Source organism: Cebus imitator, unplaced genomic scaffold, assembly GCF_001604975.1.
Source record: "Cebus imitator isolate Cc_AM_T3 unplaced genomic scaffold, Cebus_imitator-1.0 Scaffold438, whole genome shotgun sequence".
NCBI classification, from domain to species: Eukaryota; Metazoa; Chordata; class Mammalia; order Primates; family Cebidae; genus Cebus; species Cebus imitator.
The window spans coordinates 1,617,615-1,640,219 of record NW_016107753.1 but is presented as its reverse complement, the minus strand read 5'-3'; the positions used below and the strand labels follow the sequence as shown (position 1 = coordinate 1,640,219).

Here is a 22,605-nt window from a genome sequence, read left to right as displayed (position 1 = left end):
CTCTATCCCCTAACAGTATATCCTTAATGTCCTCCTCCTAAGGCCTGAGGCAATAACACAGGGAGGGATATTTACCCGTCAGCACAGTAAGCCGATTCCCGCAATATCCGTCTAATCCTGGTTAACGTATTGAGTCTAAACCCCTATGATGTTCCCTGTTAAACTACCTGCCTATGACACTGCTGGGTTCATTAATGTCACTGTTGACAAAGCCTGCCCATGGTGTTCCCCTGGCATAAAGAATAAATGTTTTTAAAAACATGCACATAAAAATACTCCTCATAGATTTCCTAGAAAAAATGATTCAAGTGGAATATAAACCATGCTCTACGTTTAACTATTGCTAACAAATAGTACCAAATGGCAAAGAGGTCTACTTAGAAGAATAATTCAGATATCATTCATATAGTAGAAATGGTCTGAGAAGTGCAGTAGAGCTAGCACAAAAAGTTATTTGCGTTATTTGCACTATTAATGTGCTGTCATTGCCTTCCAAACATCTGAGGAGGACTTTCCCCTCTATCATTCCCAGAATTATCACATTATAGTCTCTCTCACACACTTAAATAAAGACATAAAATACAATCACCACCTACGCAGCACTCTCCAAGCTAAAGCCAGTGGGAGTGTTGACTACGGTAAGATTGCAGAAGCCGAGGTGCCAAATCTCATTTACAAAGCATTCCCTCCACATTTCTTTGAAAGGAGTTGGGTTAGGCTGTTAAGTAGAGGCTCTGTGACATTCATAATTTATTTTCCCTCCCAATATTCTTTTTATCAGCAAGTGAGAATAGCAGTATGCATCTCCTTCTAATGAGTTTAAAAAAAAAAATGAAGAAAGAAATATCCAGCTGTATACATGTTTGGAAAGAGGAAATGGTTTTGTTTTGTTTTGTTTTCACCAGGTGTCTTAGGAATTGGGTATCTTTAATGCAGCACACCAAGAGCAACCTCCTAAAATGGTATACTAAAAATTAAAAGCAAAAATTCCTCCGTAGGAAGGCTTCTTTTACAAAGATAAAACTTTATTGCTAAAAATCAATAAAATTTTAGAGGCCTTAGAATGTTATAATAATTGTTGCCATATCAAGGAATATTCTTTTGAGCTGCTAAGCAGTTTTCACTATATGTTCATCAAATTACTTTGCTGATAAGAAAATCTGGGATCTGCGTTTTTCAACACTGTTGTATCTTTATCAAAAAAAAAAAAAAAAAATGGCAACCAATTGTTTATTTATGGCAATGCAAAGTGTTTCAACGTTTGGTAATCTATGAACGATATTCTTAACAAAAAAAAAAAAAACAAAAAAAAAACCCTGATTTTTCAAACAGTTAAATGTGGAGTTTCTTTCTTACAAAGCTATTAATATTGGTAAGAGTATATATTTTTTTGCTAACATTTATTGAGTTTGTCTATATTCTGCCTACTTTGCTGCATTTCCTTATTTAAACCCGACAACTTTATGGTGTAAGTGATTTTATTAATCCCACTTAATAGATAACAAAATGAAAGGTCAAATTATCTGCCAAGTTTGCACAGGTATTAAGTGATGTATCTTTTAACCACTATGCTATTAATAACAACTTGGAGAAGAAAATTAATGTATTTTAAAGATGCATTTTAACACTAAAAAGAACATCTCAATTGAGTATACATGAAATGTTATCATTTTAGAGTGGCATGCAACTGATATATTTATAAATAATAAAGAGAATTGCTAAAATAGACAACAAGAATGAAAACCAGGTTAGGCCAAGCGCACTGTTAATCATGATACAAAAAAATGGGGTCCTAAATAATAGTGATTGCAATATTTGTAACAAAGAAAGTGAGACTTTCACTCTGCCAATATCAGATCACCTATTCTAACAACACTTAGTTTGGTTTACAGTTTTAAAATGGATACAGAGAAGTGTTGCCAGATGGGGGCCAGCATAATTTAGTGGTTAAGAATGTGAGTCTGGCACCTGATACTTGGGTTTGAACTGGAAATCTACTTACCTGCCATGACACTCGTAACTTATCTTATCTCTTACTGCTCCTATACTCTCAGCTGAACATTCAGAATAACAATAATAATAATAATAAATTACAGGGTTGTTAGGAGGATTTAATGAGAGCAAATGTTAGTAAAAGAAAAGCATTCAATTAATATTAATTGTTAGTAATTCAAAGAAACAGATGAATAGAATTTAGAAAAGTGGGGGACTCAATTCCCACGGCCTCCAGAATCACAGGCTTTTAAAGAACTAGACAAAAATTACAGTAAAATAATTCTAGCCAAAAAAAGAAAGAACATTGTGAGAATTAGAACTTCCCCTAAGACAGAATGGACATCTTCAAAATTAGGCATTGACTTAGTACATATATTGTCGAGAAGCTTAAAAGAGGTTTCATCAAGATATATTTTAAGATTCCTTTAAAATTTAAGATTCTATGAAAAAAATGACCTTAGACAATCATATGAAGCAACTTCTCTTACTATAAAAGAAAAACCGGGGCCGGGCGCGGTGGCTCACGCCTGTAATCCCAGCACTTTGGGAGGCCGAGGCGGGTGGATCACAAGGTCAAAAGATCGAGACCATCCTGGTCAACACGGTGAAACCCCGTCTCTACTAAAACTACAAAAAATCAGCTGGGCATGGTGGCGCGTGCCTGTAATTCCAGCTACTCAGGAGGCTGAGGCAGGAGAATTGCCTGAACCCAGGAGGCGGAGGTTGCGGTGAGCCGAGATCGCGCCATTGCACTCCAGCCTGGGTAACAAGAGGGAAACTCCGTCTCAAAAAAAAAAAAAAGAAAAAAAACAGTCAACAATGTCTAATCACCTTGTCCTTGAAGCCTAATATTTTCTAAAATTTCTAGCTCACATTGATCCTTCAATTGTCTGAATTGTTAGCATTTATGTAAATAAAACACAGATGTTTACATTTTTTAAATATGCAGTTTTATAATATGCCTAGCTTTTCTTTTTCAAAATTCCAAATCAGTGATCAGTGCTGAAAGACTAGAGAGCATGCGATATATTGCTCTTCTTTACCTTATGGTACTAAGTACATTGTTAGAGAAGTTAATGCTAAGCAAATCGTGATTTTCTGTTCAGATTTAAAGCATACTGTTGAACAGAAATTTCAATATAAATCCAAGAAATTTACTTGGAACAACCGTACTTTACTTGTATAATCAAAAGCTGAAGAAGAAAGTTATCTAGGCATTTCAGAAGTAAAGATACCTCTGTTTCCAACATTTGCACAAATAAATAGACTGAATTATAAGCCAATCCTTTATCAATACAGTGTATTTTTTTTTATTTTCAGAAAATTGTAAAATGATCGGTAGTAACATTTCTCATTCCAGAAGCGTATCTATGTTGCTTTTTTAAAAATTAAATTTCCTGAAAAAAATGTCCACTGTAGAATCCTTAATGTATTATGTATGGGTTGCATCACATGTTTCAGAATCAGAATAACTGCTTTCTTCATTTCTCCTATAATAAAAACCGATTCATTTAGATTAATAATTGATTGATTATATAATTCATCCTATAGAATGCCTATTATTTCTCTGCATAAATTAAAATCACTGTCTCTTTAATTTTGACAAAGTGTCTGTTTAACTTTGACTCTTTTCCTACGAAAGTAAAATCAAAATTTAAATATGCATTCCTTTTACTTCAAAAAATGTAAAGAAAAGAACTCTCAATGTAATCTTCCTCTTTAAAAAGAAGTCTGTTTGAATTGCTGATCCTTTAAAAAAACTGACTCTATTTTGATTTATGAAGAAATAGTTTTTTTCAGAGTTTTAATTTCGCACAACATAAAGGCAAAAGAATATATAATTAATTACACTAATAAATGACTGCATTTTTCTTTTCTATATCTATCTGATATAGATAGATACACAGATGGATAGACAGATCACAATTAAAGATCACAAATAAAGGCATTTAAACAAATATTAAGTTCAAATTCTAACAAGTACAGAACTCTCCAAAAAAACACAGCCTTGTAGTAAAAACTTAGGAGTTTCTGAATCACAATGCCTAGGTTTCAATCTAGGATCCATCAGTTAAGTAAACTTCAACAAGCTACTTAATCTTTCTAAACATCAGTGTTTCCACCTCTGAAAGAGGTTTCTCAATGTTATTTATTCTCATAAAATTCTGAGCATTTGATAACATAAAGTATCTAAAGCATTTTGAATTTATACTTAGCGTATAGTAAGCATTATGTAACTATTTCAAATTACTGTTGTTATCATTAGTAGTATCTGGTTATTCATAGTCCACTTAAGGAGCACAGCCAAGCCATTTAAAGAGCAGAATATAAAGCAGACTCTTCTCTATCAAGGGCTTTCTTGGTGCCCTGAGGCTTCAGAGAATGAATTATAATGTGTGGCTATGTTTCCAATGCTCTACAACTACGTCTTCTAGAACCACGGTGCTGAACAAAGCTAACCAGGACATATGGGATAAAGCCATTTGATACTGCTGTCTTAACCAGCAGTCTCCAAAATCAGAGGGAAAAAAAAAGTAAAGCAACATTTTGAACATGCACCTTGAAATAAATACATGATCTATGCAAACGACCCACTGTAGTAAATAAATTACATTAAAAAACATTCGGAAGAAAGAACTAAACAAAGATCTGAACCTTTCTTCAAATCATTCCTCTGGAAATACTTCAGGTTAAGAAAAATAGGGAATGTCACCTCTGTCACCAGCAACATTGTTTATTATTGGTGAAATGCATCCGGACCAAAAGGACTGTGATTAAACTATACAATCATTTTGGGACTCTCAGACCTCAGCCTCCTTGTGTACAGTGTGTTCTTGTTCCCAAGGGCATCCCTTGAGGGAACATCTGCTGTTCCCAAGATACAGGTTCCTGAGGAGTATGAATGAGCCTTACTCAATGCAAGGTGGTCCATGCCTACCCACATGGTTTCCTCATCTTAAAACAGAGTTGCAACACAAAGGAAGGAAGTAAATCTTTCCTGAGCCCTTAAAGGGACTCGTACCGAATAAGCACCTGATATCATCCTGTTGACATTCTGTGTTTCCTGCCCTGTATCCTGCTAAACCAAGTAAACCCGCTGCCAGGCCTATCATGTCATGCAAGTGTGAATGTCAAGCCAAAGCCACCTAGTTACTGCTGGTGGCCATACAGACACAGGCATATATAAAAACACATTATGCTCTTCATCTACATTCATGTACTGTTTTAAGCACCATGCTTTTGAGTGTACTGCTTCGCTACACATACTTTCAGAATACTTTAAGTATACTGTTTGTAATAAGCTTAGGATACGGTCTTTTTTCACTTCATGATTTTTTTTTCATTTAGTGATTTTCACAGATCATTCTCTTTGGTCATTTTAAATCTCTGCCTCTCTCTGCAAGTATTACATCCTATAGAACTTTCAAAACGAAAAACCGGAAATTCCATTGTTAAAAATCTTGCCTTAACAGGACAGTTTCAGGAAATACAAGTACTAAAATATCTTCCCGATGTTCTTCATTCTGAAAATTTTTCCTTTAGAAGATATTAGGATATATCCATAGAAGCTTTAGAAACTTAAAGGTTGTGGGAGACGTAACTCTAAGTTTTAAATTTAATATACTTTATATTAGTTTCATTAAAATATGCTATGCTAAAAATAGAACTATTTCTTCCATTCTTGATACTATCCTGAACAGTAGAGAAATGATTTATTCCACTCTTGACACTTTTACCACTTCCTGTGAAACTTCCTATAGAGTTGTCTTTCATTACCCCATTTTGGGGCACAAATGGTTTTAAATACATTTATTTTAAAACTTACCCTGAAACATGCAACATCAGCAGCATGTAGAAGACAAAGAAGAGGTTATGAGTATACCAGAAGATATCATAGTTAGAAACTCTGCAAAAACAAATAAATTCATTTTAATGCGACTTTACATTCTATCTTACTAAAAATATCAAAAATATCATGTATCATTTCAAACATATCTCACAATTTTAGAAAGCTAACATATGAATACATCTGATATTTATCTATTAATACCAAAGTATTAACACATCACATAGAGAGAACTGACAAAAATTATGAGTAAGACTTTATCACATGGAAATGTTTATTTTCAAGTTATTATAATATAAGGCTAAGAATCAGATAGTAGTCTGCTAACATGTACCTTGGCTTTTATTTTATCAATATTCTCAATTTTCAAATAATTTCCAAAAAATAAACAATGTTCCTCTTTCAATATATATTTTGAGAGTATTAAGGAAGACATAAAAAGGGAAAAATTAAAATAAATGATAATCAAAGTATTGTATTTTTCCCTGGACAGTGTAACAAGAATGATACCTTGATGTTATTGCTCTGGGGGAGGACAAATACTCTGAAAAGAAAGGGAATGAGAAGCATAATCTAAGGAATGTTTGAGAGAAGTAAAACAGTAACAGTTATTTTATTTCATATGTCTAGAGTGGATTTTATATATTACAATCTTGGAAGTAGAGGGCAGATACTTACAAAAGCTTCCTATATGGTTCTGATACTTCCCCTAGACTCTTAGAGAAACCTTTATTTAAGCAGCAGGAAACTGCTTCACATTTTCTCCACGTATAGTATTTGCTATCATAAACAATATCACTACTGCCCATTACAATATATATAAAATTCTGATCCTTTTTTTAATCAAAACTATTAGAAGTTGAATTGTAAGATTAAGAGATACACATTTGTAATGCTTTTAATACACACTGCCCATTGCTCTCTAAAAATATATTTATTAATTACAAACCCAACCATAGAGTAGGAGTGTCTATATCCCAAAACTCAGACCAAATATTATGTTTTCATTATTTTTTATAAGTAGGATGGGGTATTATTTCATATGTGTATTATTCACTTTTAATTCTTTGGTGACCTTTCTGTTCTTAATCATTACCCATTTCTATGGAGGATTTTTAATTAATATGTGTAATTTATCTAGACCTACATTTGCTTAAACTTTACTTTCCTCATAAGCTTGTAATGTCACCTTTATTATCTAGCAGGTTCTTATATACAGTAAGGTCATTTACAGGGCTTTTTACTGACTTTGCCCCTTGGTTCAATGTGTTGGTCATTTTTGCAAGTTAATTTCTACTCTCTTTTAAGTTACTGAAGTTTAATCATTTTAATGTTTAGTAAGGTTCATCCCTCCTTTTACTCCTCTTTTGAAATATGTACTTGGATGTGCCCTCAAATGAACTTTGGAATCACTTTGCTAAATTAAAAAAACAAGCAAAATAACCTGTCTGAGAATGTTACTGACATTGCAACACTCCTAAAAAAAAAAAAAGAACTGAGGATTCAGCCATGGTGGCTAACGTCTGTAATCCAACACTTTGAGAGGCAGAGGTGGAAGGAGTACTTGAGCCCAGGAGTTCAAGACCAGCCTGGGCAACATATTGAGACCCTGTCTTTACAAAATAAATACAAAATTAAAATTAGCCAGGCGGTGTGTGCCCGTGATCCTAGCTAATAGGGAGGCTGAAGTGGGAAGATCACTTGAGCCTGAGAGGTCAAGGTTGGGGCTGCAGTGAGCTGTAATCTCACCACTGCATTCCAGCCTGGATAAAAGAGAAAGACCTTGTGTCAAAAATTAATAATAATAATAAAATAATTAAAAGGCAGAACTATGCTTTATAGTATACAGCCTTTATTTAAATCTCTACGTATCTCTCAGTGAACATATTTGTTTCGTCTTTAGATATTTTATGTTTTGCTGCAATTATGAGTGATATATTTTTATTTTATTCAATTTTTCAAACTGATTATAGCTAATATACAGAAGGATTGTTTTTATGTTTGTTTTATATTCAATTACCTTTTTCAATTCTTTTTGCTGGTGTTAATATCAAATTTTTCCAAAATTCTCTTGGATTCTCTTAGAAACCTAATAATTACCATTATTTCCAGAAAGAGTAGATATAATTCCGGAATTGTATCTTGAGATATATCTTGGGGGTGTTTTTTTCAAAATTCTCAAGAATTCTATCTACTTTTCTGTAAATAATGGTAATTTATTGTTGCATTTTTCTAATAATTCCAAATGTTTCACTTTTTACTGTATGTAAATATTGGTAGAATTAAAAATATTTAGTAACTGCCATTTTAAAATCAATTGAGATGAGAATATGTATTCCTGTCATCTAATAATGGGATATATTAATTATTTTAATAGATTGATCTATATTGAACTATCCTTGGATTGGGAGGCTACATTTCACCATCAGAAATCAAACATTGGGGACATATTTATTCACTTGGTTTGTCTAATGCTTTAGTTTCTCCATGGGAAAAGAAAAGGTAAAAGAAAAGAGATATCTGTCTTCATGATCCATTGAGGAATTTCAAGGATCTAACAATAACACTTACAGAAAAGCAAACTAGATATTATAATCTTGTTTAAACAAATTATAATAAATCATAAAAAGCACAGAACATTAAGGAGTGCTAAAATTGTTTATGAGAGCAAGTGTAAAAGCTCAGTTCAGAATAGAAGCTAATCTTTTCCATTTGACAAAACTATACCTCAAGGATTTCAAAATAACTATGTCAGATGCTCTAATTTTCCTTCAAGAACACCTAACATTGAAAAAGTGAGATTTAAAAAAAAAAAAAAAAAGATGCCTCTATCTAAATAAAATAAAATTGCTCCCCACAAAATTGGCACTCTTGTATACTAAAGTTAGTGAGTTGCCTTTCTGTAAACCAATTTTTCATTCTTAGGAAAAGCTTTAAAAGTATTCTTACAATTTGACTCAGCTATCCCACATCTAAGAATTTTTCCTTAGGACATCATTGAAAAAGTATGCAAAGACAGCGATGGGGGTGCTTGTTTCAAAACTGAAGTACCAAAAAAATTAAAATCTGCCGAAAACACAGAGTAAGATGGGTCTGGAAAAATAATGTATAAAGACCTATATGGTGATGTGCTGTGCCATCACTAAAGAGAATAATAACAAAATATTTATTAATGTGAAAAATGTTCATAACATAAATGCAGTTTAAAAGTAAATTAAAGATAGTATTCTAATATGGTCCTATTTCAGTAAAATACATAGGTACATGAGAGACAAAGAATGATCTGGGGAGAGGTGAATTAGTGAAAAAGAACAAGAAGGATTTAACATATAAAAAGACGCTACATATGTACAGAATTAATCTTTGGTTAGTAAGTATACTTGCGTGAAATTTTGGGGTGTGTGTATGTGTGTGCACAAATGTTAAGAAGTATAAGGACAGATTCATTTAAGTATGTTACTGGGCAATTATTTTCAAAGCATATATACATATATATTTCGGTATTTCTATTAAATTTCACATTTCAACAAGTAGAACAACTTAAGACTTTTGAAGATTAGAGGAAATATATGTTATGTTTCTCATTTTTCTTTTTTGCTTTAAGTAAAAATTTTATTCAGAAACATAGATACTACAAATATTCTGAAAAATTGAATATGTCTATCAGAAAGGACATGTGAAAGTGTTCCTGATAATGTATACTTCATTTTGCTCAAAATCTCTTAACTATCAGAATCAATATGAATGCAGATAATTTCTTACCAATCCGGAAAATTTGCTAATGCAAAGATAATTTTCAAAAAGAAAAAATCACATATAGAAACAGTAAACTTCACTCTTAGTAACCCAGAATAGTTCATTAACCAGGACACTACAATGGTTAAATACTTTGGTTACTCAAGACTTTTGCTAAATAACCTGACAAATAAACATCAAAATAATTGACTCTGACACTTACCTTATTGCATATGTAGAAGCTGTGATCATGAGGAACAGTACCACTACCATGCAGACCCCTGTCAGGCCAGGAACTATAAGAATGTACACAAGTACGTTTTTACTTAAATCATAGTGAGAAAAAAGTACAAAAAATGATTATATTAGACTCCAAAATACTATGCTGTTCTGTGGGAAGCTGAATTCAAATCCCATATCTACATATATGTTGTCCCTCAAACAAGCCTTTTATTTTTCTATTTTTTAAAATAATTTTCTTAATTGACAGAATAACTGTACATAGTTATGGAATACATAGAGATGTTTCCATACATACAAGGTAAAAGTGATCAGATTAGATTAATTAGTATATCCATCCATCATCTCAAACATTTATTATTACTTTGTGTTGGGAATATTCCATATCCTTCTTCTAGCTATTTGAAAGTATGTAATACATTACTGTTTACTATAATCATTCTACAGTGGTATAGAACACCAGAACTTAATAAAATCAGCACAGTTTCAAAGTCTTGAAGAAAAATCAGGGTCTTTTATCTATTTTACAGAAGATTATATTTTTTTATTCCCAAATATTCTATCCACAATGGCAAATATGTACTTACTTCTAAAGGTACATACTAAATATCAGTAATTAACACAACAGGACAGGGTTAACATTCAGCACCCTTACTGTTTTGGTTTTAGCCACCATAGTACTAAATCTCCCTTATGCTCTCCTTTGTTTTACGAAACTAAGTAGTGCCTTCAGTTTCAATTTCAATTAACTATTCTTAGGCTTCACTACCTAGAATAATTTTAAACAGAAAATAAGCAAAGCCTAAAGTGTCTTCAAAAACCACAAGGCACAGAACAAAAAATTGTAGATTTCTAGAATAAACAACAATGTTGTGTTTTAAAAATACTTGCAAACACATTTCTTCTTAGTATGAAAAATATGCTGAAATCAGTGCTACAGATATGGGATAAAGTTTTTTTTAAAAAAAAACAAACAAAAAAGAAAATGTACAAATATACTGTCAAAATTATAATGGCAGGATAGATTACTACAAAACTATCATTAGCACATATAGCATGTCCAAAATGAATAGCTAACTGAAAAACCATATCCTAAATAGCTAAAGTATTAATGGTTTCCTTTAGTATCATATTACTACAAAATTAAATATCCTGTCAATAAGTTACATCTGTTTACACTGACAAGCAACAGTAAGTCCTGAATACCCCAGCTGAGAGAATTTTAAATCAGACTACAACGAACGATATTGGGACAATTCCACCTGGAAAAGTGACATTCCTCTGCTTCTTGTCTTATCAAGGAACCTGCTATGGAATAGAAGGGCTGTCATGGACTATGCGTCACCAGCAGAAGCAGACACCTTGGGTACAACGTAAGAGCAACACAGGTGTGCATCATCAGAATTCCAGAGATAGAATCACTGGAAAATAACAACATTTGAAATCTCAGTACAGTAGAAACAAATTTCACTTATAAAGCACCACATGAAAAATAAGAGAATTAGTCTATAGATTCTTAGCCCTTGAGTATGTGCACTCCTCACTCTCCCAGTAGACAGTTTTGGAAGCCTAGCAAAAGGAGCCCTTCCCTTATGTACCTAATCCAAATCATTTCTTCTCTACGTTTCCTTCCTAGAGTACTTCCTTACCCATTGATTTTTCCATTTCCTTCAGGTGAGTGCTTACTTTGTATAAGTAAGAGATGAGCAAGATAACTAGCCTACTTCACTCTAAAGAACTAGCAGCGTGAAAAATACACTATTTTAGAAAAATAGCATGCCTGCAAACTAATCCAGTCATTGTGATTCCAAGTATTTACCCAAAAGAAACACAAACATATATCCATGCAAAGACTTGTTTAAGGATGTTCATAGCTACTTATTTTTAACAGTCAAAGTCTATAAACAACTCTGATATTCTTCAACAGATTAATAGATAAACAGTTGTGGTACTATCTGTGTCTGGAAAATCGGCATTTAAAAACCATAAACTGTTGATATATAAGCAACTACATAGATGAATCACAAAATTATTAGACTGAGTAAAAGAAGCTAGACCACCCCAGCTCCCAAAAAAGTACAAACTCTATGATTCCTTCTATATAACATTCCAGAAAATTCACACTATTCTTCAGCAATAGAAAGCAGATCCATTAGTAGGAGGGGTAGAGGGAAGGATGCATTACAAAAGAGCACAAAAATCTTCTGTGATAATAAAAATATTTATCACCTAGCTTTTGGTGAAGGTTCCACTAGTGTGTATGTGTGTATATATGTATATATCAAAATAAATTAAACTGCATACTTTATATGTGTATAATTAGTGTACTTCAATTATAATTTCATTAATTTGAGAGTAAAAGGAAGAAATTAGTCTCACTGTTTCCAGGTGTTAAAAAAGAAAACCATTATTTGATCAAAAGAATAACTAAATGATAGAATCTCGGATGGCTACACAGTGTAAAATTATAGTTAGAAGGGCCATTCCAATATTTTATTGGGTGTTTATTAGCATTCTATGTCTTAATACAATTTCCTGCATGGTTCTGAAAATGCCAAGATTAGTCACGGAATGTCTGCAAATTACTTCATTGAAAGAACACCTGAAAAAACAGGATATGTTTAGAATAGAGCCATAATTTCCAAGCTGTATTATTTGAAAATCAATTCCTTGAAATGCTAATTTCTATTACTCAAAAATGCTATAACCATTCCTTAAACAGTCACAGGGTACACTGATGTATAAAAGTCTCTGAGAAGTAGTAAAAGTCAAGAAATCTGATTAAGCTTAAATATTTTCTTAAACTTATTAGACCAGAGAATTCCTTTTAGGTCAGAACATGAAAACATAATGGAAAGACTTAGAGGAGATGAAAGAGTTTACTTTAGTCAGTTGAGGACAAAGTAGGAGCCCCAGACAACCAGCCAATGATGTATACGGTCTGGGATTACATTCTTGTTACTGTCCCTTAGGCAAAACTCCAATCTCACTGAATCTCATCTGCAAACTAAAGAAAATAAATATGATCATTTTCCATGTTCCTTCAGATTTATAAAGTTATCTCTTTTATCTAAAGAATATGGTTCTCCTTTTTATTTCCCAAAAGTAAAAGATCAAAGTGTATAATTAATAAAGTAACAGATTTCAGATCGATGAAGAACTTACTAGTAGCAAGGGCAAAAAAGTTGACTATAGGCAGACTGGTCAAAAAGTCAGGGGTAACTACCTTAAGAAACCCACTGGAAACACACAAGCAAAGGCTGGCTAACCTATTATCTGGGATGTTACAGAGAAGATCTATGCATCAAATAAAAACGTTAAACAAATGACTTTTACACACTCAGTGAATGGTTTGTAGGCATCTACAGTGTACTGTTAAATGCTAGAGATAAAATAAATTCTTCTCTACAAAAAAAATAAATAAATAAAATCCCAGTCCACTGGCGGAGACAGATAGGTTAAGCAGGCAGTTGCAACACAGGGCATTAAATGCTCTAAAGAGAGCTAAGCATTGAGTGCTTTCAGGGCACATCAAAGGGCACCAAGCTAGCCTTGGTTGACAACTCAGCTAAGTCCAATATATTAACCTTATTACTACACATTCCAAGAATCTGCAAACACAGGCTGGAAATCACTGGGCTAGTCTAATCTCACTGGGCAAAGTTACTCGTCCAAGTGAAGTACTTTGATTCTCCTGTGAATTTTTTTAGTCCTTCAAGTTAGGAAGCCAAACCAATACTAGTCTCCTTAGCAAAACACTTGTTAATATGTTTATTCTTACGGCTTTACGTTTATGGATATTAAATTAGTAATCAGTAGCTTTTAAAATGAATAATTTCATGACATTGTAATTTCTAAATGAACCTGAAAGATTATTTTCATTCATACCCAGGTGTGGTCAGAAATATACCATTATCTGTTCATTATCCTATTTTCCTAAAATAATTGGAAACATATTTGCTTATAAGGGTTTTTTAAATTAAAATTAGATATTATGTGTTTTATTCTCACCATATAAGGTCTTACCAAACTTGAAGATATGTAGTAAGCATTTTTAAATGAACATTTAGATAATTCAATCTATTAATCTTATCTTATAAATCTTTAATTGGAATGTTTTTAACATTTCTTATGTAGTAAGTTTAGCCACCATATTTTGTGTCACTTTTATAGCCAAAATCTTTTCCTACAAGATAATCTTAATTTGTCAGTACTGGATTCCACTGAAAAAATTTCAATACAAAGATATAAAAGAGTCTATGTAACATTAAACCAACTATATTCCATGAAATCAATTAACCAATAAAAATATTCTTTATCACTAGAACACCTAAAAACAAACATGCTTTCCTTCATCAGAAACTTAATTTTTCCTAGGTGCTGTGCCTGAGAACATTCAGAAATGGCTGTGAAATAGTTTTAGTCAGTATTAGTGATATAAATTTGGATTAAGTTCATTTGTAGAAAACAGTGTCTTTCATCCCATTACTATCCTTAGACTCTACTTTGCACTCTGACCTGTTATTCATCAGTGAGGACAAACAGATGCCTCAGGAGCTCCAGACTCACACTTACGGAGCCCTGTGTCTGAGCCCCACCTCCAGGCTGATGACCTGGGAAGTGAATGCCTCCTGATGGCCAGCATAGCATTTCTTTCTTGAAATTATGTGAGACTGTGAGGGAATGTGTTCGCTTTCCGGGTCCATGAGGGGTTGTAGTTTTAAGGGCAAGAATTCCCAGTGCCATTGCCTCCCCTCCCATCTCTCTCCATCCAGGAGATTTAACGGTTTATGTTTGAATTTTGCAGGCACGGGAAGAAACTAAGAGTCAGTCACCCCAGTGGAAGCTTAAAGAAACTCCTTTCATTGGCCAGAGGAACTTGGGAAGGTGGGAATTTCTCCCAGGATAAATTCCCCTGCTCTGACACTGGATTTCCAGCTCTCTGGAATCCCATCCCAGATGATGGGAGCTCCCTTTCCCCTCTGGATTCCCCCTCTGGAATCCTCTTCCACACTCTTCATGTGGAACTCTTTCTCTTCTTCTCTTTTCTCTACCTAAATATAATCACCTTTCCACAACACTTCTTGGGTCCGATATTTACTTTTATGAGCTTACGGCACACCTGCAGTGGTCCCATCGCTTATTCTTTAAGAGACTGGAGACCAAGAACCCACAGCATTCTCTCGGGGGAGCTGTGCGTCACTAGCACCCAAGAAAATAGCCGGTTACAACTGGGCCACCAAAATCTTGCTAATTTGCTGATTTGGGTGAGTCAGATTGTTTATATTGCCAGAGGCCATAAAAAATGTTACCTAAGACCCTGCATATTCTAGAAGCAGCACTTCCCAACCCAAGAGAAGCTCACCTACAAGTGGAAAAGACATTATATGTAAGGAAATAAGCTATTCTACAACACAGTATTTTCAGTCACCCTTCAGTGTCCATGTGATTGGTTCCAGGATGCCTCAAAGATACCAAAGTTTTAAAATGCTCAAGTATTTATACATAACCTGTGCATATCCTCTCACATAATTTAAATTATCTCTAGATTACTTACAATACCTAATACAAAAGGCAGGTACTAGTGAGACTGTATACTCAAGAGTATGATGAGGTGTTCAATAGTGACAGGACAGCAGCTCCTGAGGTACCAGGGAAAGTCAGTAAAACATTTTGCCAAGTCTATCCCAGAGACACTCTAAGGTAGACCTAAAAAATTTGTATTAAATGTCTTCTCTACTTAGTCCAACACCATGCGCAGGGACCTCTGGGAAAGAACACAGGATGATGAGGTTGCACACTAGGTAGAGAAATTACCTGCTTATTAGAAGTATTAATTATACTAAGTGTCATAATGTAATCTTAGTCAGATAACAAATCTTTTTGTATCTTTGTAAACTAAAGTTTTTAAACTTTTTAAAGCACTTTAAAGTTTCCAAGGCTTCAATTAAACTTATGTTTTAGAAAATAATATTAAACAAAGTTTTTGTTTTTCTCTCATTAAACCAAAAAATACATGGATTCATACATAAGGTTTTGTTTTTCTGTACTTTTGTTCTCATCCAATTCTTCTGGCTTAAATGAAAACATGTTTTCAACGAGCAAAGTTGTAAGCAAAAGTAAATTGTGTTCCTAAAGAGAAAATTGTGAAATACTTTATGAGTGGCAAGTATTATAAATCTATAAGCAAAATAAATAAATAAATAAATAAATAAATCTATACGCAAAAGCAAAATATATTTTATAAATCTCAATATATAGCTTTGACATGAATGGGAAAAGCACTAGAATTATTGTGATTTTTCATCATAAAATTGATTCAAAAGAAAAACAATGTATTTGACAGGCTAATGCACCTCAGTCCTATATGCAATTCTAATACTTAATTGGGTATTACAGTCAAAAATTTATGATAGATCATCTCAACTATGCAATCATCCTTGTCCCTGAAATATGGGCTAAAAATTTTCCAAATGCATCTTTCATCTTTATAAATGTAAGGTTGGAAAAAGAAAAATTTTAGTAAAAATTGTTAAACATCAGGGGAAGTTCTAAGATGATTAAACATACTTTAACAAATTAACAGTCTAGACTGGGATTTCATGGACAATAAGCTTGAAAAGGTAAAATAAATTGTAAATGAAATAGGAGACACATTTCAAAGAAATAACTTATTTTAATGACTGTTTCTCCTCTTTGTTGTAGATTTTAAGATTATAAAATGTTACACTAAATGAATGAATTATAAGAACTATATGGATACCCACAGTGCTTGGTGTTTCTTTCCAATACAGTAAGGGCAGGGGCCTGTTCCACGTGCTTTATCTCCCACAGCAATTACTACGGCAGCAGGCACAAAGCAGGCCCTTCATAAGCATGAGTTTCTATTGTTTTGATTGGAAGAATATATGACAGTGAAATGTATTTGCTTATTTTTACCCTCCATTCATTCACACCCCAGTGTTTCCATTGTCTCTCTGTTCTCATTGCAACGTTATCTTTGAACTCCACACAAACTTACTCTTGTATGCAAATTTTCCATTATAATTTGATAATGCTTACTTTTAAAGATGTTTCTGAATCTAAAGAAAAGACTAAGAATAACAACTTACCAGTTGTGAAGAGAAGTTTTCTAGGATCCTGAGAAAAAGGATAAAAATTAATGACTGAAAAATAAAGCACTGATGATTCTATAAAGGGTATGCAGGATCTACATGCCATATATTGGTCAGGTAAAATACTGTTCACCCTACGGAAGTGAGAAAGAGTCAATTAAGTTTTGTAACATTTTTACAATGCTAGAGGAGATTACAAGTAAAAACCCAACTCAGTGAAATCTATCCATCTGAGGCAAAATACTGGATGACTCAAAACACCTAACCATTATTCTCAATGGCTACCTACAAGCTAGTAACACTGGTTTTAAGCCCATCTTTGGCCATTTTGAGACTCAACATCTTAGTTATGATGTTAAAGTATTAGTATATACTCCGTCTACCATAACTGTGAACCTGCATCACAAGATGTGAAGACAGAATTAAAACCAATAAAATATGTAGGGCATTTTCACATTGTAAGCTCAGTACAAAGATGACTAATTGAGAACTTTCCATGTTTCAAATATAGTGAAAAGTGATGAGAATACTCAAATAAAGATCAGTTTCTGCTCTTGGAAATATGAAACATTAATACTGTTATAATATTGTACAGTTTCCCTTAAACTATATCTCTTGTGCTCTAATGGGTTATAGTCAATTCCCTTCTACCTTCTGGAAAACCCATCCCCACTAGATTTGTGGATTTACTTTTATTTGCATGGTGTTTAATATTTCACAAGCTTTTGAATTCCTTTCCTTGTGCCTTCAATGAATCTGGGGTCAGGCCAGACTATATACTAAGAAGGAAACCATTTATATAGTGTCATTTTGGGGTCTTTGAATAAGGACCACTTGCCCAGGAATAGATCCTCACCTGGCTTAACTCAATTGACTTCTATTCCAACTATTAGAAACATGGCTATAGGGTGATCTAGGGAAACGGAACACATAAACAACCCATAAAAATATAATATGAGCTGAACAAAGTATAAGGCTAAAAATGTGAATAAACACCTATAGAAACCCAGAAGATGGAACAATTAATATTGCTAGAGAAAGAAAATGAAACATGAGAGTGAGAGACGGTTTCACAGTGGCAAGATGAGGCTTAGCTGAGCTATCAAGAAAGTGCAGTAATCACAAACTGGAAGATGAACCCTTCCATGCAAAGTAAAAGCATAAAACAAGAACAATAGGGTATATGGCACAAACCATCTTTTTCAAAGCCAGTTCACAAAATAACATATGTGTTGATTATGTATGTGTGTGTATATATATATATATATATATATATATAAAATATATAATCACTATATATAATATATAACATATGCATAATGTATGTGCCATATTTGTTTATATATTTAAATATATATAATTATATATACACACTTTTATTTTCATCTATATCTAATGCATTGCCTTGTACCTATTAGATGCTAAATACATATTTATTAAAAAGAGGGAAAAAAAGAATAAAGAGAGACATGAAGGAAGGAATAAAAGAAGAAAGTAAAGGCAGGGAAACATTAACTTAAAACAATGATTTGCCATTTTCATCCATCAGATTGGGAAAAGAAGAACAGAGATGAGTTGTAAAAATAGGCATTTTGATATTGGTTAGAAGTGTGGAAACAGGAGAAGACTTTATAAAAAGGAATTTGGCACTGTCCATCAAAACTAAAAATGTGCAACTTTTTAAACCAAAATTCTACAACTATGGATCTGTGTAGCAGAAGTGGACAAAGAAATACATTTACTGGAGCGTGGTTCATAACAAAACCTTAGAATCAACATAATGTCTGAATAAGAAAAAGACTAAAAATAAATTTTAGCCCTGTGATATGGAGAGAATGAGAAAGACCAAGACATTTTGATACAGTAAGGCATAATACGTATATTTGTAGAAACAAGCAAATTGCCAAGGAATATATATCATAAAATGCCACTCAAAGCATCAGAAAAATATATAAGAAACTGTGGCTTGTTTTGGAGGAGAAGCTTTCACTTTTAACTTCATTTATTGAGAGTTATAAAATATTTTATATTGCGCATGTATAACTTTTCAAAGAAAATAAATTTAATAACTGAAAACCTTGAAATCACTAAAAATACTGGAGCTTCAGCAAAAGCATATTCTAACCAAATGAGAAAACCACTGAAGTTATTAATGACATGAATTCTGAAAAGAGACAAAAAGAAGGAAAAGAAAATCAAGGAAAATATTATAACAGGGGCAGGAAACAAGTAGCTAGTGATTTGAGCAGAGGGCAGCAGAAGAGAGGGAAGCGGGAGGGAATGAGACAGGGAGAAGTCAAGGCTGGGTCTGAAATCTTTACATGTGAAAAGCTGTCACTGGCCTGACAAGGAGTTGAAATTTTTCAGTGGTTCTCGGTGCTGGATTCACTCTACACACCTGGTAAGCTTTCAGAAAATACCAATGCCTGCCTCCCAACCCAGACCAATTAGATCATATTGGTATTTTTAAAAATACCCATAGAGGCAAGGGCTATATGAAAGGTTGCTCGCTATGTTGGTTTTGTGATTTGTTTCCGTGTTTGTTTGTTGTTACTTTTTCCTTATTTTGAGAGGAGGTCAAGCACACGATCACAACAATATTAAATCTAGAAAACTCTGGTGACCTGTGGAGGACAAAAAGGTGTGGGGAAGATGGGAAAAAATCTGAATAAGTCACTACCAAACTTAGTCTGCAGAACAGGAGAATAAAGGTAGGGGATGCTGATTAAATGGGACAGAGCAGTTTGGTTTGGATGCAGTCTTGGCATTGTGAAGCAAAGGCAGCCTGAGGACTGTATGAAAGCATCAAGCAACAGAGACCTAACTGGGCTGAGCATGTGCTGTTCGTCAGGCCCTGGGCTGCACCTTGCACATATAATTTCATTTCACGGATGGCTTCACACGGAGAGAAACACTCTATGTCAGATATTGCCTGCTACAGAATTCAATTCAACATCACCAATTTGAGGAAGTTTTTAAATGAAAGAATCATGAAAACTCACTAATATTTGTTAAGTCAAATAAACTGATTTATCCAGGATTCACAAATAATCAATCTACTTTTCTTCCCTTTTCCCCCAAACCCCGTATGTTAGTTATAAAGTATTTTTTCCTTGTAATGGCACTGTCGACATTCTCAGCTAAATGACAGGAATTAGACAAAAGCTGCTGGGAGTCAGAGGCAGACCTGAGTGGCAACCATCTGAACATTGCAGAATATAGAAAGTAGACGTTCTACCAACTCCTACTTTCAGCAGGAGAGACTATGAAATAGTAATTACTTATATTTTCTATTGAAAAGAAATAAAACTCAACTTGACAACTGCATTTTAAAAGCACTCAAAAGAAGTAGGTACAAATTTTCAGCGAAAATCACAGACCCTCATCAGTCATCTCATGACAAATGAAAGGAAAATGGGAAGACAGAGACCACCCACCTCATCTCGGTATCTTGCTGCATTCAGTTCAACAAAATCTTCACTGTAATTCACTGAGAAGCTGAGGGCATTCACCAGATGGGCAGCCACGTGCACGCCTACAGAATTGCACCAGGAGCAAGTTAGTGGGATTTTCATACATGCTGTATGTCAAGGACTCTGTTCTTCCTCTCTATAAGTAAATACAGGGTCAAGCTTTGACAGCTATATGGGCAATGCAATCATACATTGAAAGGTGAAGTTTTAAAGAAACAAAAAACTTAATAATACTTTACCAAATTTTCAAAGGCTGTAAAGTAAGTCAGCAATAAGAAAAAACATATACACACACATGTCCTCCCCCTCAACACACACACACACACACACACACACACACACACATCCTCCCTCAACAGATCCTCCTCCCAAAACACACACTTACCTTCCCCCCAAACACACATATGCACACACACATCCCCTCCCCCAAGACATACACACATATCCTCCCCTCAAAACACACACACACACACACACACACACACACGTATTTACATAAATGTGTGTCTAATGATATGATTATTTATTTATTTACTCAAGCAGGATATTTTAGGTATTCCATATCTTTCACGTCTTCCATAGCTCCGAACCTGCTATTAATATATATCTTGCATAGTTCCCTGTCCCACAAGGTAAATTATAGGCCCACTGAAAGACTTTCAACCAGTAGAAATATTTTACAATCCAGAGATTTAAATCATAATATTTTTAACCCAATAGAAAAAGTGTTGGGAATCACTTCAAGGGACAAAATTCAGGAAAATAATAATCATAGTAAACAGAGTGCTAGCTCATATGAAAAACAGGAGTGTTAGGAAATTACTAGAGATGTGAAGACAAACATTTTGGCAAAGCCAGGGTAATAAAAATTATCTTGCAGAGGCTGGCTAAGGAAGAAGAAAGTGGGATGTGCATGGGCCCATCACAACCTCCCCCTTGCCCAATCTTTGCTTGTAAGCAAAATAAGGTGTGAATTAACAGCACATTTTAATACATTGAAAAGTACAACAGGTAACTCACTGGAAAATTTGTGATCTTGGTCATATTACTTGCCTCTCAGGGCCCTTAATTTACTTCTCTATAAAATGATGGTGACAGAAACAAAAGACTTAATGAGATAAGTGATCTGAAATTGTTTAGTAAACCATTTCAGTTCACAATATATGGAGTATGGTGGTTCAAAAGAAGACATAGCCTGGAATCTAGAAAACTGTAACTTTCCACAACCCATAATACGAGATGCAGAGGGCTTAGAGTTCTAAAATACGAAAAACAATGAAAATGAGAGAGGACTAGAATGCTAAAATGCCTAAGAGTTATTTACATGACTTATAAGGTCCTTCAAGTAATCAAATTAGAGGTGGAGGAAGAGTCAGAACTTATTATAAAGTTATAGTAAACAAGAATATATAGTCTTAGCAAAGTAAAAGAAAAATAGATTAATGAAACAGAATGGAGAGCCCAGAAATCCACCCACATAAATACAGTCAAATGATCTTTGACAAAAGAGAAAAAGCAATACAAAGAAGAAAATGACTTTGTCACAAATGGAGCTGAAACAAGGGAACATTCACATTTAAATAAATCAACCTAGACATAGACTTTACAGCCCTCACAAAAATTAATTCAAAATGAATCACAGATCCAAAAGTAAAATGCAAAACTATAAAGCTCCTTAAAAGAAGCACAAAAAAGTCTATATGACCTTGGGTTTGGTGATGACTTTTTAGATACAATGCCAAAGACATGATCCATGAAAGAAAGAATTAATAAGCTGGACTTTGAAAGTTTCTGCTTTGCAAAATATATTGTAAACACATGAGAAGACAAGCCACAGATTGAGAAAAAGCATTTGCAAAAGACATATCAATAAAGGATTGTTATCCAAAATATGCAAAGAACACTTAAAATTCAACAATAGGACAACAAACAACCCAATCTAAAAATGGGCCAAAGATCTTAATAGATCCCTTACCAAAGAAGATATGTAGATGGCAAACAAGCATACGAAAAGATGAGCCACATTATATGCCATCAGAGAAATGCAAATTAAAATGACAAGTTACCACTATGTACCTATTAGAATGACCAAAATCCACAATTCTGATAACACCAAATGTTGGTGAGATTGTAGAACAACAGAAACTCTCATTCATTGCAGGTGGGGGATTCAAAAAATGGTACCACCACATTGGAAGTG

General features: G+C 33.8%; 1 protein-coding gene across 4 annotated transcripts in view; it reads right to left on the bottom strand.

The window, feature by feature from the left end:
* Positions 1-22,605, bottom strand: part of NOX4 (NADPH oxidase 4) — a 152,231-nt gene that overhangs the window by 85,783 nt on the left and 43,843 nt on the right. For all 4 annotated transcript variants that reach the window (XM_017510398.2, XM_017510399.2, XM_037732011.1 and 1 more), the window contains 4 exons: positions 20,370-20,467; positions 16,930-16,957; positions 9,801-9,873; positions 5,822-5,902 (listed from right to left, as the gene is read on the bottom strand). In XM_017510398.2, the coding sequence (XP_017365887.1) occupies positions 5,822-5,902; positions 9,801-9,873; positions 16,930-16,957; positions 20,370-20,467 (280 nt within the window). The remainder of the gene's footprint in view (positions 1-5,821; positions 5,903-9,800; positions 9,874-16,929; positions 16,958-20,369; positions 20,468-22,605) is intronic.